Source organism: Elephantulus edwardii, unplaced genomic scaffold, assembly GCF_000299155.1.
Source record: "Elephantulus edwardii isolate Elephantulus edwardi_28Jun2011 unplaced genomic scaffold, EleEdw1.0 scaffold00026, whole genome shotgun sequence".
In the NCBI taxonomy this organism is placed as follows: domain Eukaryota; kingdom Metazoa; phylum Chordata; class Mammalia; order Macroscelidea; family Macroscelididae; genus Elephantulus; species Elephantulus edwardii.
In genome coordinates, this window is record NW_006399776.1 from 19,785,962 (window position 1) to 19,802,694 (window position 16,733).

Sequence of the window (16,733 nt, forward strand, 5' to 3'; positions counted from 1 at the left end):
GAGTTGGTTTTTGTGTATGGTGTGAGGTGTGGGTCTTGCTTGAGTCTTTTGCAGATATTTTTCCAATTTTGCCAACACCATTTGTTAAAAAGGCTAAGACAGCCAAATTTGGCCAACTGACTAGAAGAGACTTTTGCTCCCATTCCCAAGAAAGATGATCCAACAGAATGTAGAAACTATAGAACAATATCATTAATATCACACACAAGCAAAATATTATCAAGATTGTCTAAAGATGGCTGGAATCAACAAAGAATAGCCAGAAGTTGAAGCTGGATTTAGAAGAGATCATGGCACCAGAAATATTATTGCTGACATCAGGTGGATTTTTGGCTAAAGGCAGAGAATATCACAAGAATGTCTATTTGCATTTTATTGACTATGCAAAGGCATATGACTATGTTATGACTAACAATGAAATAAATGGGAATCCCAGAACACTTAATTGTGCTCATTAAAAACTTGTACCTAGACCAAGAGACTGTTGTCCAAACTAACAAGGAAACACCACATGATTTAAAATCAGGAAAGCTGTGTTTCAGAATTGTATCCTTTCCCTATACTTATTCAACCTGCATGCTGAGCAAATCATTTGAGAAGCTGGACTTTGTGAAGAAGAATATGGCATCAGGGTCAGAGGAAGAATCATCAGCAACATACATTATGCAGATGACACAACCTTGTTTACTGGAAGTGAGGAGGACCTTGCTGCAGAAGAGGAAAGACGATAGCCTTCAATAGGGATTACATCTCACCATTAAGAAAAAGGAATCTTTACCTCTGGACCAACAGGCAACATCATGATAGGTAGAGAGAAAAATGAAATTGTTAATGATATTATCTTACTCGGATACATAATCATCACCCTTGGTACCAGCACTCAGGAAGTCCAAAGATGTGTTGCGTTGGGGAAGTCTTTTGTCAAGAATCTCTCTAAGATGCTAAGGAGCAGTAGTGTCGGTGTAAGACTAAGGTGCACCTGATTCAAGCCATGGTCTTTTAAATGACTTCTTATACAGCTAAAAGTTAGACAATGAATAAGGATGACAGATGATGACCACTGTGAGATGTGGTATTGAAGAAGAGAACTAAATATCTCATGGACTGTCAAAAGAACAAACAACTGTGTCTTGGAAAAAGTGTAGCAAAGGTGCTCCTTAAAGCAAGAATGGTGAAGCTTTGTCTTACATACTTTGGGCATGATGTTAGGAAGGACCAGTCCTTATCATGTCTGGAAAGGCAGAGGGTCAGAGAAAGACAGAAAGAGCCTCAACCAGATGGATTGACACAGTGACTGTAGTAATGTGTTTGAATACATCAGGGATGGTGAGGATGACCCAGGACAGGGTAAGACTCAGATCCGTTGTTCATAGGATACCTATGAATCATAGTTGACTCAACAACCCTAACAACAATAAAAACATAAATTGCATGGGAAGAGATAGCTCGTCTTTCTGCTGAGGAGCAACAGGCAGATTTGAACCACTAGCCTTTGGCTTGGCAATACAACTCCTTACCCATTAGGCCCTAGAGCTCCCTACTACTAAGTAAAGGAGCTAATGTTTAAATACATCTTTTGGGAGGTTGCCTTTGAGTTGTGGTGCTGGAGGAGAAGATATTGAACATACTACCAAACAAACAAATAGGTTTGTCCTGGAGAAGGTGAAACCAGATTGCCCCTTGGAGGCAAGTATTTTGAAACTCTGTCTCACATACTTTGGGCATATTACAAGGAGGGACCAGTTCACATACTTTGGGCATATTACAAGGAGGGACCAGTTCCCGGAGAGGATATCATGCTTGGAAGGGTGGAGGGTCAGCTCAGGAGAGAAAGACTCTGGATGAGATGAGCTGACACAGTGACTGTGGCAATGAGGGTGGGTGTGTTAGAGATAGTGAGATTGGTTCAAGATAGGGTAGGGTTCAGAACTATTGTTCATAGGGTGTCTATGAGTCAACTGGATGCCACATAACAAAAACAACAACATTCAATGTTGCTGTTGTTGTTGTTATGTGCCGTCGAGTCACCTGCAACTCATAGTGACCCTATGTATAACAACCCTAAACGCTGTTCTATCCTGTACTAATCTTATTCTCTCTGACACACCTTAATTATGCCAGTCACTGAATCAATCCATCTCATCTAGGCTCTTCCTCTCCTGTGCTGTCCCTCCACCCACCCAAGCATGATGTTCCTCTCCAAGGACTGGTCCCTCTTTGCAACATGTCCAAAGTATGTCAGACAAAGCTTCAGAATCCTTGCCTCCAAGGAGCAGCCTGGTTTAACCTTCTCCAGGATGAACCTGTTCATTCTCTTAGTAGTACATGGTACAATTATCTTCTCCAACACCATAACTCAAAGGCATCAATTCTCCATCTACCATCCCTAGTCATTGTTCAGCTCTCTGTTGCATAGCAAGTGATTGCAAAGATCATGGCCTGTACCAGGCGCACCTTAGTCCCCAGACTGACATCATGGCTCTTCAGTACTTTGGAGATGTCTCTGACAGCAGACTTTCCCAATGCAATATGTCTTTTAATTTCCTGGCTGCTAGTACCAACAGTGTTATCCACCCTATATTTTCTCATTGTCACCTCAGAAATTATCCAAACTCAAATGCCAAGAATTCCTTCTTTTTAAAATTTTCCCTGACAACCAATGAACCAGACTGTAGAAGAATTTACAAAGTGGCATTTAAGGCAATTTCATTCTAGCCAATCAGCACAGAATGCTCTTTCCCTATTATTGAAGAAATGTTTGACAGGACCTAGGATTTAAAGTATGAAAGAGTTTCTATTAATGTCATTATGTCTTTATCTAATCATGATGTCTTATTTATCATCTAAAAATATCAGCAGACTACAAAACAGGATGGCATAGCTCATAAGCTTTGGAGATGTTGTTGTTGTTGTTGATTGCCTTCAAGTAGAGCACGACTCATAGTGACCCTATGAACAAAAGGCCTGAAGTCTTTCTATAACTATCGACATTTATCAAAGTTCATGGGGTTTCTGGAGGCATGGTGTTTAAGAAGTGGATACCACTCCTGCTTCCAAGCTTTGTAGATATGTTCAGGATATAAACAGAACTTTCTGGACTAGGAACAATCTTTGAAAGTGCTGGTCACACTTTCTAAACAGATTCTGGTATTTCATTTTATCACTTTTCAGTAAACACTCTTCTGGAGTTGTGAACTATGTACCTTCATTCTTTAACTCCACAGTGAAGGTACACAGTTCCCAGCTGCAGAAGTCATTTCTTTCCTTTACATTCCTAGAAAACTTAGCCATCTAGGAAACTTTCCCCAGGATTTTGTCAGGAAGTAAATATACCCTTCTACAGAGTCATCTTTTTTCAGGGTCTTGAAACTCCTTTGTACTAAGGAGTTAATCTTTCATGTCTGCCATCTTTGCTTCAGGCTATTGTCAGAATGAACAGAAATGTTTTGCATGAGAAGACACAGGGATGAATTCACATAACAAAACTGCTTCCTTCACTCCCGACACCACCCCACCACCGCCCCAATCAGCTGGAGTTCTAGGACCTCAATGCCATTCCTTTTTCCACTGCTGCAGGCTTCTTGTCTCTAAGGTGAGAATATAAACACAGAACTCTGTTCTTCAGATCACGAACATTGAATCTGGATAGGTAAGTAAATGAGGTTAATGTTAAAGATGCTTAGGGGTCTCAAAAGTATTGGAAGGTACCAGGATCTTGAATGAATTTTTAAATGCTAGACTTAAGAAAGGAAAATGATCCAACTGATAAGAAGCAAAGGCTTGCATTCAAACTAGCATTAATCCCACTGATACAAATACTCCTTACCCTCTTTAGGAAATTCCGTTTTCCTAATGCTATTTTATGGAGCATGGGTGGCCCAGTGGGTAAAGAGTTGTGCTGACAATCCAAAAGCATGTAATTTGAATCCACCAGTTTCTCTGCAGGAGAAAGACGGGCAGTCTCCTCTCGTGTAATTTACAGCGTCTGAAAACCTACTGGAAGCACAGTAGATTCAACTTGATGGCAAAACAACATTCTGTTTGGGCACTTACAGCCAACGGCAAGATTCCACAAAGTACTAACATTCTGTACTGGATATAGTACCTGATACTCTCAGAAGTGCGCTCATGTACATGTGTCTCAATAGATTGTCAAGGGTCTGTGAGAGAGCTATGCCAAGCCCATTTGAGGACACAGATGTTCAGACAGTTAAGAATCAGGTTAAAGTTTCCCTAAAGCCAGGCACACTCCACACTGTCCATGAGACCGAGGGGCTAGTCTGAGGGCGAGACTTTTTTTTAACAACTTTGCTTACAGTGGCACTGGCAGGGGAAGTGTCAGTCTTAGCTCTTGTTTGGTCAGAACAATTATTTCAAAACCAGAATCTTCTAGGATGGGGTTCTAAACAGAGACTAAACAGAGAAACAACACAAACAAGCCAGGATCATTTACAACAATGCTAATTAGGGAACTGGGCCCAGAGAAAAGATGTGAGTAGGTAGAAGTGATAACGTGTTTCACAGTTTGGGGGAAGTATGATAGGGAAGTTGAAACCATGTAAACATAATTGTGCAGTCAGAGTAATTGCAACCTGAGATGTGATTTCAGGGAATCAGTCTTCCTGCCTAGAATATGTTGTTGTTGTTATGTGCCGTCGAGTCTATAGCTCCTAAATAATTTTCCCCCCCTTAGAAGACAAGCCTTTCCATTTCACAGACACGAAGCTTCACATATCATTCTCTCTCAGACACAAGCTCTCTTGTGAATATGTGAAAAAGGAGCTAGCTGGAGGGCAATTGCTTGGGTGTGAGAGAGGACAGGCTGTGAATGTTTGGGACACTCAAAAAGAAACTCCATCTACCTTTGCAGTGCTGTGCTTGGCTGACTCAGACTAGAGCCCGTTTTCAGTTCTTCAGAACTTTATTACCTGGTGATACTTTCCTGTTCTGCTTTGGGAACCAAACAGTGGAATTGGGCCCAAGGGCTATCACTGGCAGACAAAAGGATTTCAAGGTGGAGCTGAACTCTCTCGGGACTGTCTAAAGACTGCTTTTCTTTCTTTTCCTTGTGAACCTGCAGGTTGCCCTGGGGCCTGAGATGCTGTCTGCTGTACAGATCCTGGGCCCTGTCTTGATTGTACTCTTCTCCCTATGGGAGCAACTTCTGCATGGCAAGAACCTCTCCCGGGAGGAGTTCATGAGACTGCACCATCTGAGGCCAACCCTGGATTTCAACCAATACAAATGTGACGTCCTCATGAGGGAAATAGGAGGCCTGAAAGATAAGGACTCTCATATGTTCATCTATACCCCATGGCACCAAATTTATAAGATTTGTTACAAAACCTGGGCAAAGAGGCACAGAAATACATACGTATGGGCCCAGCAACCCTTCAAAGTACTCAAGTGTAAACGGAAGACTTTAAAATACAGCTATAGAGAAAAAAGGAGCTACAGTCTCATTGAATTCCACTGTAGCAGGAATGGGTATGTTGATGACATAGAAGATATGCGGGTGATAGCGTTTATCAATACCTAGAGTGTCTACTTGCCCCCTATGTTTTAATAAACTAATTCTTGCTGAAGTGGTAGATCTGACCTACTCCACTAGTGCTTTCCACCCTCTATTTGTATACTATATAGCAACGCTTTCAAACTAGCTAGTCTTATGCATCACATGACTATTTATAGCATAATTCATCTACACTGTTGCTCTACCTGAAATAGTCTTGTTTTCATTGGCCTGATTTATGCCTACATTTTTTCCCTTATGATTCAAATTATGTGGCATCACTTCTTGATTCACCCAAGACTTTTCCCAATATGGACATTTCTTATTCTTACTCAAGTAGAATAATCATTCTTTCCCTAAATAAAATGACATCATCCCAAAATGTGTGGCATTTTATAGCTGATGAGTGCAGTATATGTGTTGAGTGATTGTTATTGGTGTTGTGAGTGCTGCAGGTGCCTGTGTAATGTAGATTTTTTTTTAATGTGATCTGTGTTGTGTGTAGTTTTAGGGTATAAGGTGTTTGTGAATATGTGATATATTTTATGTTTACAGTAGGCATGTGAATGTTTATGTGCTAAATTGGGCAAAAGTTATGGACAAGTATTGAATTGTACATGTAAAGAATGCAGCAAAACCAGTGTGATATCTAAGATGCAGTATCTGACCTCTAATAACTTCATATGTAGAGAAGAGGCATTCCCATTAACAGCATCCACAGTGTAATATTAATTCCTATGAGATTAGGCACGATTCATGCTCCACATCTTCTAACACCAACCATTTCTCTCACAGTACTCACAACCTCTTCTGGGTTTGAGAATTCATTGCAATAGCCACACGGAACTCATAGACAATACTCATCATTATGTGGTTTATTAGGGAAGTGACAGGTTACGGTTCAGGTTTTGGAACACTCAGGATACAGCTTTAGTTAGAAAAATCTTATCAGTTGTGCTCCTAGGCAGGCTTCTCTTTGACCTTTGGCCTCTAGCCTGCTCAGGCTTAGTGCTACAAACTTTCTTAGCTCTATCAATCATGTACCACCAATAACTCCCCAGAAAACCTAGACCCAAAGGGGACTGTCACTGGCTCAAGAGCCATAGAAGAAGGTATAATTCGGAGAGGTAGTGAGTAAGCATATAAGGCCCTATTGTTGTGGAGTCAGAATCGACCCACAGCTGACCCTTCGGCAGATTTTCAGAGGCAGTTAATGATATGGGAGGAGACTGCCCATCTTTTTTGGGTAGAGCAGCTGGTGGATTGTGCCTTCAGGATTCTTTAAGCCACCAGAGTTCCCTACATAAAGGTCTAGGGAAATAGACCAAATAACAGAAATTAGACTTAATCCCTTACCAGAGTTTGGAGAAGCAACAAGTATGATTAGAGGTCATATAAAGTGCACACACCAGAAACTCTAAATTTGCCTTAGTACTGTATTGCTAGAACATGGACAAAGTAATGTAACAGAATCTATTTGTCTACTTAACTTGATCTCAGAAATCAGAGAAAAGCCAAGACCTGGAAACTGGGGCATATCTAGTGAGAGCCAATGTTAACTAAGAACTATGGTTTCAGTCAGTCACAGAATCACCTATCATTTTGGGGCCATCTAATCAAATACCACTCATAGAGGCCCTGTAAATAAGAAATATGACTATTATCCTATCCTGCACTATCTCAAGAGCAGAAATGGGACATGGAGGCCCAGGACTATGAGCATCTCTCTGAAAAGGCCAGAAGAAATGAAAGTAACACAGCCCCACACTCCTCCAGAGCAGAAAACAGATAAAGAGTGCATAGCCTACCCCAATGATGGCTCTAGAGTCACACCAGTAGCAAGAGGTTAGATATTCATTGTTGACCCACAAACTTTAGTTACAATTGTGGGACCAAGAGTGGGGTTTATTAAGGAAATAGGTTGGGGAGTGGGAAAGGCAAAGAATATCTCACAATACAAGTTGAGGTTTAATCCAGCAATCCAAAACCAGATAAACAGCAAAACAGAATTCCTTAATTAGTAAAAGTCTTGGTTTCAGTGCAGCAACACAAATTCAAGAAGCCTCTGGTTTTCTCAATCATCCAGCAATGTTGGCTTCAGAGCAGCAGCAGAGTCAGCTTCTCTTTCAATTATCTGGCAAGAACAGTAAACCGTTTAACTGTGGCCAGGACAAATGCAAAAAATTTCAAGTCACACTTTGCCATAATTTCTTGACAGCATTGCCACAGTCTCTCCACCACTGTCACCAGGGTCTTGCTCTCAACAGGGTCTCACTCCAGTTTCCTTTGAGTCTTGTCTCCCAGTGTGGGAAGCATTCTCTTTCTTATCCTAGTCCCATAGCTGTTGATTATTTACAAGACCATGTGTCTGTAGTTAATGTAGCTGAAGACCAGAGAGGGTTAACGTAATGGCTAAAAAAAGCCAACTTTTAAGCTAATACCATATGCACCACCTTCACAATCTCCACCATGTTCAAACACATTGCTGCAGTCACTGTGTCAATCCATATCTTGAGGGTATTCCTGTCTTTTACTGATCCTTCACCTTTCCCACTAAGACTTTTTTTCCCCAAGTTGGTTCCTCTTGAAAACATGCTTGAAGTTTCAACATCTTTGCCTCTAAGCAGCAGCCTGATTGAACTTCCTCCAAGACAGATTTATTTGATCTTTTGGCAACCATGGGATAGTCAATATTCTTTAACATTATCACAACTCAAAGACATCAATTCTTATTCAGCCACCTTTACTCACTGTGCAACTTTTAGTTGCATATGAAGCAATTGAAAATACAATGGATCACATGCACATTTTTTAAACGAACATTGTTTCTTTTTGGTATTTTTAGGAAGTCTTTCATAGCACATTTCCCCAATGTAACATGTCTTTTGATTCTGATTGCTGATACCATTCGTGTTGATTGTGGATCCAAATAAAACGAAGTCATTACAAATTTAATCATTTTTCTATTAAGATGTTGGGAATTGAGCCAGTGGTGAAGATTTGTTTTCTTAATATTAAGATGTAATTCACCTTGAAGGTCTTTGATCTTCTTCAATAAGTGCTTCAAGTCTTCTTAAGTTTCTGCAAGTAAGGTTGTATTACCTGCATAATGCAGGCTGTTGATGAATCTTCCTCCAAATTCATTTTCATATAGATCAGTTTCTTAGATTATTTTCCAAGGACCAATGGTAATGAAGGGGAAAATTAAAACTGCACTGAAAGCGTTGGCAAAAAATCAGTTCCCAGATTTGATGAAACACAAATTGAGCTGTTTCAACAAACAGATGCATCCCTAAACATACTCATTAGTCTATGCCAAGAAATTTGGAAGGCAGCTACCTGCTCAATGACTTTTTCCTCATTAAAAATAAAGTGATTCAACAGATTATGGAAATTACTGAACAATATCATTAATGTCACATGCAAGTAAAATCTTGCTGAAGAGTATTAAAAACAGCTAGAATAGTTTATCAACAGGAAACTTTCAGAAATTCAAGCTGGACTCAGAGGAGGCTGTGGGCAATGGATATCATTACTAATGTCAAATGAATTTTAGCTGAAAGGAGAGAATACTAGAAAGATATTTACTTGTGTTTTATTGACTACAGAAAGACATTCGATGGTATGGATCATAATAAAATATGGCTGATATTGAGAAGAACAGGAATCCCAGGACACTTAATTGTGTTCATAATAAACCTAAACATCGACCAAGAAGCAGTTGTTTGACAGAAAAAGGGGAAACAGCATGGTTTAAAATCAGCAGAGACATGCACCAGAGTTGTATCCTTTCTCTATACCTATTCAGTCTGTAAGCTTAAAATCCTAAACATCCAAAGGCCTCATTCCTAAGATTTGGATTCAGTAAATCTGGGAGGAATCCTAACATTTTTAAAGTTCCTTAGGTAATTTCTGATGTGAAGCCAGAGAATCCATGATTCAGGGCAGGGATGACAAGCCTGACAATAATGTTTTTCTTTGGTAGTGAACTTGTTGTTGTTAGGTACCTTCAAGTCAAGTACAACTCAGGGCCACCCTATGAACAACAGACTTGAACCTTGTCTTATCCTGTGCCATCCTCAGCCTCTCTAGCACATTTGAGCCTATTGCTGTAGTCATTCATCTCGTTGAGAGTTTTCCTCTCTTTTGCTGACCTTCTACCTTTCTAAGCATGATGTGACTTTCCAAGGAATAGCTCCTTCTAACAAACTGTCCACAGGATTTTCAAAGATGGGTTATTTTGGAAGTGTATGGCAAGTCCTTCTTAGTCTATTTTAATCTGAAAGTTGCACTGAAAAGATTGAAATTGTCAATTATTAAATCTCACTTGGATCAACAATCAAGATCCTTGATACCAGCAGTCTTTAGCATTGGGAAAGTTTGAGGTCAGGGACCTCTCTAAAGTCCTGATAAACAATTCTTTCTGTTTAAAGACCAAGATGCACCTGATCCAAAACATAGTCTTTCCAATCACCTGCTGTGCATCAATGATTAGGATGACAGGAGAAGGATCAATGTCTTTGATTTGTAGTGTTGAAGGAGTGTTGAATATTCCATTGACTGTCAAAAGGACAAACAGATATGTCTTCAAGAAAGTGCAACTAGCATGCTTCTTGGAGGCGAGGATGATGAAGCTTCATCTTATATACTTTGGGCATATCAGTAGGAGAGGCTATGCCCTGGAAAAGATATCATTCTTGGAAAGATCAGAGAAAAGAGGAAGACCCTTGCCAAGACAGATTGATACAATGAGTGTAGCAGTGGGCTCCTGTGTGTCAGAGATAAGGCTGGGACAGGATAGGACAAGGTTTAGATCTGTTATTCATAAGGTCGCTTTGAGTTGTACTTGATTCCATAGCACTTAACAACAACATGCCAAAAGTATGTGAGATGAAACCCAAACTTGAGGTACTATCAAATCTTGGAACGAGAGAGAGAGAAATTGTCTTACTATGCCTGCTGTAGCATAGATGTGCCAAGATGAGATATCAACTTTATCCTGTAGATATTTAGAGCCATTAAAAAGCATTTGGGAAGAGTGCTATACTTATACATTGTAAAAAGAGCAGGGGCCACATGAGGATGACCATGGCTGACCTTTACCAACTTCACAAAGGGAAACTATTCCCGTCAACAGTTTCACAACACAAAACCAATTTCTGTGGGGTCAGACATGTTCCCCACATGCCCGTACCTCTTTCTACTCGTCTCAGTACCAATTTTACTGTTTTGTTGAGTCCAAAGTCCAATATGATAGCTTGCAGACTACACAGAACCATGCTGGAGAAGTCAAAGGTTATAATCCGGATCAGTAGCAAAATACTATCAGGATACTTCCAAAATGTGCGTACAAGTACCCTAGCCTTGAGCCTCATGGCTTTAGACCAGTGTTTCTAAGTTCTCAGTCCTTTCAATATTGGCTCTCTCTCCTCTGCTCCTTCCCAATTGTCCAACGAACTTGAGCAAAGGCTCTTAGCTTGGCTCTGGTTTTATCTGTGGGGTTGGGTAGCAGCCAGCTCTGTCTCGTGTCAAGTCACTCTGGTCCTCTTCATTGGCTATGGCTGCTGCTGACATACGTGTAGCTAGAGCAAGAATGTCTGCTTCTGAATGACATCTTACATTCTCTTGCTTTTTCTTCTCTTTTTCACTGGTGGAGAAGGTCTAACCTGCTGCTGGTGCCACTCAATTTATTGGCAAGGCTAGCTAATCCCTTTGTAGACTGGCGAGACTGGCCAATTTCTTTGTGGAATGGTGAGATGGACAATCTCCTGTGGCTAGGCTCACTGCCCTATTCGCATATGCCCATCCACATGGCAGAGTCAAGTTCAGTGGCTAGGAAAGCCATACTAAAAGATAAACTCCACATACGTCTATGCTGAAGGAAGAATAATCTAGAAGTAATATGCAAAATGTATATAGAGCAAAAGAAAGTGAGGGAGTCCATATGTTGTGGTTAGATGCCAAAGAGGTTGCCACAACTTAGAGCAACCAGAACCAGATCTGAACCTTGCCCTATCCTGTGCCATCCTCACGACCTCTGATAGGCTCTGGCTCATTGTTACAGTCATTGTGTCAGTCCATCTTATTGAGGATCTTCCTCTATTTTGCTGACTCTTTTATCTTTCCTAGCACGATCCCTCTTGACAACATGCCCAAAGTATGTGAGAAAAAATCCTCATAAAAAAGACTTTAGTGTGAGTTTTTATAAGACAATAAGTTCTAAACACAAGAGTTAGCAGCAATAATGGAAAGTTAGGAACAAATTCAGGAGTCACATAACCTAATTTTTTCCTTCATTTTCATGTTTCTGGATCTCTTAACATCTCTTACACACTGTATTTGCTATCTTCTTTACCTAATTAACTTCTGATGGTTCTTCAAAACTAAGTTCAGGTGTTGTGCCCTCAAATCCTTTCCCTCCACTGCCTTCTTACTTATTATTTCTCTACTACAACTGTATTAACTAATACATGTTGTGATTTTGCTCTTATTTACATGTATAAATTAATAATTCATTCAAATATGTTGTTGAACTCACAATATTACCACATAGTTGGCTAATACTATATAAGACTTACACAGTATATTTTCTCCCAAGGAACTGTTCAGACAGCTTTAAAAAACTAAAGATTCGTTTTGTAAAGAAAGCACCCAACCACTATCAGGAAGTCAACAGTTCCTCAAAATTGTATTTGGTGTCACATGATTTCTTAAAATGGGCTTACTTTTCCGGTGTATACAGTAATATTGTCACTACTTAAGAAAACAGTTTTGTCAGACCTATTGAGGCAATTCTGACAGATTCCAGGGAAGAAAAGCAAATACAGATCTTTGGGCCTGGATCTAACAATCTCCATTCTCATCAGGATCCCCAACAAGACCTGGTAAGAGGAGAAGCTTTCGGGCTGGGAAAAAAAGGCACTGCAAGTGATAGATCATAGTCAAATAGTGGAACCTCAGGAGGTGATGAGGGAAGAGAGCAGATTTTAAGCACAGAGGCCACTGAATATGTAAATTCAAGACAAAGAGAACACAGCCTGCCAACCAGAGGGAAGGCCTTTTTATCTCCTGCTACTCCTCACTAAATATTAGGGTCTTCATAGAATTATAAAATTTGTATGAGAAAAGATACACTAAAATTTAAATTATTTTTATTAATAATTTTGCCTTATAGCTTCTGTTTTTAATATTATCTTCCCTCTTTCTACCCAGAAAAGATGGTGCTAAAGTTTCTGAGACACTTTCCTCTCCTCTTCTTGCTGCTGGAACTATGGGGGCCAAGGCACTTGCTTTGTGCTTGGCCTAAGAACATAACCAGGGCACAATGGTTTGAAATCCAGCATATACAGCCAAATCTTCTCCAGTGTAACAGGGCCATGAATCGTGTCAACAGTTATACCCACCACTGCAAGCCTGAAAACTCCTTTCTGCATGTCTCCTTCGAGAATGTGGCTGCTGTCTGTGACTTGCCTAACATCACCTGCAAGAATGGGTGGAATAACTGTCATCAGAGCCCAAAGCAAATTAACATGACTCAGTGTAGCCTCACTGCAGGAAGCTATCCTAACTGCCGCTACAAAGATGCTGCTCTCTTCAAGTTCTTCATTGTTGCCTGTGAGCCACCTCAGAAAGGAGACCCTCCTTATCAGTTGGTTCCTGTACATTTAGATAAGATCCTTTAAGTTTTCTATCACTTTTCCTCTCGCTTGGAACTCAGGTTCTCTTCTTCTATCAAATTCCTGGTTTCCACAGAAGGAAGAAAGAAGGGTTTTGGAGAATTAGAGAGTTTAGAACACCAGACCAGATTAATGTTGAAGAATAATTATTTTTCTCTACCTTGAATCTCCGTGTGTTTAGTAGAAATGCATTAGGAAAGAGGGCAAAAAAGGGTCAAGGCCTCCAGATTTTTAATCTTAAGACTGCCAAGCTTTGTTGTCCTGCATTCATTGTAATAAAACCACTTTCTGCTGAATTCTAATGTGTGAGAGTGTGCTTGGAATGTTTTTTCACATCAATGCCAGCCTGAGCCTATCTCATACTTGTCAGCATTCAAAGAATTATTTTGGTCTTAGGTCTTTAGACAATCTTTAACTCCCTAAAGTCTCTGTCATATCCCTATGTCACCTATTTTGGGATTTGGAACAAGAAATTCCCCTACTCCATTTCTGCTCCCAGATTTACACATGTTCCTTGAAAAGACTGTCTGCATGGAAGTGGCACTGATTCCTCATATTGATGTTGTAGGAGCCATTAAGTAGACCATGACTCACAACAACCCTATGAACAATGGTTCTGAAGCCTGCCCTATCCTGTGCCATCTTCATCATCTCTGACACAATGGAGCCTGCCTCATAAAGAAAACAAAACTACCCACAGCTCATTGCACTTGAGTTGGAATGAACTCACAGCTGACCCTCCAACAGGTTTCTGAGGCTGTAACTTGCACAGGAGGTGACTGCCCATCTTTCTCTGTGAAGGCACTGGGGGATTTGAATCACCAGAGAGAAGGCTTTGGGTTAGCGGTGCGACCCCCTACACACTATGCCACCAGAGCTCCCTGGTTAGTTGAGTGTGGTTTTGTTGTGTTAGGTGACTGAAATTGAATCGGAGAAAAGAGATTGGGTAGGTGGAGAATTTTGAATTAAGATCTCAGATAAATAATGGAATCAGGACTAGAAAAATATTTAGCCTTTAAATGTCTCTCATTTCTGTTCTTTCCTATACGTTGCTTCAGTCTTTTCCAGTGAATTAATTTACTCTGCTTCCCTGTTTGACATGGTAGTTAGGTGTTCATCTTTCACCCTCTATTATTTCTCTTTCAAGGTAAAGGGTACCAGTGTGTTTCATCTGAATCAATCAACCATGATCACTGGTACTATATAGTGAAGAACCAACTTTATTGAACGAGAGGTCTGGCCTTAGCTCTTGGCTACTGAAAAGTGACCTCTAGATTTTGGAATGTCATGCTGACTAGGAAGGGTTTTGTCTGTGTGGAGTCCTTGGAACATCCTGGATAGTCTGACGATGTGATGTAGTGTGGGAGTCGATCACACCAGATAGTACTTAGGGATCAGCAACATGATTTAGCATGAGGGATGCAGGTCACACCATTTCCCCTCTTTAGGGGCTAGAGATGAGTCATCTGGACAATCAGCAACCCGTAAATAATGAACTTCCAACAAAAAACACAATTGGACATTAAAGTTCAGGGGAAATTTCATACTTGAAAATACTCTACACACATTGTACATTTCAGTACCAGGAAAATAATTCACTCGGACTTTAGGGATAGAAGATAAAAGAGTTCTACATTTGATACTTCATTAGATCCCATTTTATGTGCTTTTTCCTTGGCTAATTTTAATCTATACCATTTCCCTCTAATGAACATAATCATAAGTGGAATAATTTCCAGAGAGTTTCTTTTTCTTATTTTTTTTTAAGTCCTTCTGGCAAATTATTGAAACTGAGGTGGTTTGGGAAACCTCTGAACTTACAATTGGTGTCAGGAATAAAAGTGGTTTCTTGCAGGAATTGTTCTTTCTAACTTCATGTAGTTGTTGTTGTTGGGTGTCATAGAGTAAAGTATGACTCATAGGAAAGCTATGAACAACAGATCTGCACCCCATCACCTCCTGTGCCATACTCATCATTTCTGACAAACTTGAGCCCATTGCAGCAGTCACTGTGTCAATCCATCTAATTGAGGATCTTCCTCTCTTTCACTAACCCTCCACCTTTCCAAGCAATATGTCCCTCTCTAAGGACTTGAATCCTAACAACATGCCCAAAGTATGTGAGACAAAGCTTGTAATGTTCTCCAAGAAGCACTATGGCTTTCTCCAAAACATTCTGTTTGTTCTTTTGACAGTTCTTGGGGATATTCAGTACTCTTTTCCATCATCACAGTTCAAAGGCATCAATTCTTCTTCCATCATCCTTATTCATTATTCAGTTCTCAAATGCATAGGAGGTGATTGAAAAAACAATGGCCTTAATTAGGCACACCTTAGTCCTCAAACTGATATCATTGCCCCTCAATAATTTGGAGAAGTCCCTGACTGAAGACTTTCCCAATGTAGGATGTCTCTTGATCTCCTGACTGCTGATACCAAGTGTGTTGAGTGTGGGTTCAAGTAAGCCTAGATAATTGACAGTTTCACTCCTTTCTACAGCTATCGTGATGTTGTCTATCAGTCTGGTGGTGACAATTTCATGTTGTTGCTTTTGTTATGTACTGTCGAGTCACCTGTAATTCATAGTACAGCAGCTCTGAAGCCTGCGCTGTCCTGAGCCAGCTTCAGTAACTCCAACACACTTACCCTCATTCCCCCACTTACTGGATCAATCCATCTCATCCAGGGTCTTTCTCTCTTGTGCTATCGCTCCACCCTTTCAAGCATGATGTCCTTATCCAAGGAGCAAGTCCCTCTTGGCCACACGCCCAAAGTATGTGAGATGGAGCTTCAAAATCCTAGCCTCCAAGGAGAAACTTGGTTTCACTTTCTGCAAGACCTATCTGTTTGTTTTCTTGGTGGTTCATGGTATGCTTAAAACTCTTCTCCAACATCATAACTCAAAGGCATCAATTTTTCTTTTGTCATCCTCAGCCATTGTCCATCTCTTTGATGAATAGCAAGTAATTGCAAAGATCATGGCCTGGATCAGGTACACCTTAATCTGTAGACTGGCATTGTTGCTTTTCAGTACTCTGGAGAGGTCCCAGATGGCAGACTTTTCCAATGCAATTTATCTTTTGATTTCCTGGCTGCGGTTGCCAAGAGTGTTGATTGTGAAGACAAGCAGGCTTAAGTTCACAACCTCAATCTTTTCTCCATCTATCATGATGCTGCCAAGCATCTCAGTGGTGAGAATCTTTGTATTCTTTATGTTGAGCCTCAATCTATATTGAAGACTGCAGTCCCTGACCTTCTGCAGCAAGCACTTCAGGTCCTCCTCAGTTTCAGCAATCAAGATTATATCATCTGCATAATATAAATTGCTGATAAATCTCCTCCAATCCTAATCCCACATTCCTCCTCATCAAGCCCAGCCTCCTGATTGATCTAAACTTCTCGGGGGCAGAAGTTTACTTTGCACAAAATGGTTTCTAGGAACTTTCTTGTGAATCTTGCAGAAGATAAGGTTAGAGATAGAATTTTTAGATTTAGGTAAGTAATATCTTTGTTCTGTATCTACTTTTCAGAAGCCAGGCACTTTG

General features: G+C 40.4%; 2 protein-coding genes across 2 annotated transcripts; both read left to right on the forward strand.

Annotated features, from left to right (window-relative positions):
* The first annotated feature begins 5,098 nt into the window (after nucleotides 1–5,098).
* EDDM3B (epididymal protein 3B) lies at nucleotides 5,099–5,539 on the forward strand. The gene has a single exon (XM_006883282.1). The coding sequence runs from the start codon at nucleotides 5,099–5,101 to the stop codon at nucleotides 5,537–5,539; it is 441 nt and encodes a 146-aa protein (XP_006883344.1).
* Nucleotides 5,540–12,707: 7,168 nt separating this feature from the next.
* Nucleotides 12,708–13,194, forward strand: RNASE6 (ribonuclease, RNase A family, k6). The gene has a single exon (XM_006883099.1). The coding sequence runs from the start codon at nucleotides 12,730–12,732 to the stop codon at nucleotides 13,192–13,194; it is 465 nt and encodes a 154-aa protein (XP_006883161.1). The 5' UTR covers nucleotides 12,708–12,729.
* Nucleotides 13,195–16,733: the final 3,539 nt, after the last annotated feature.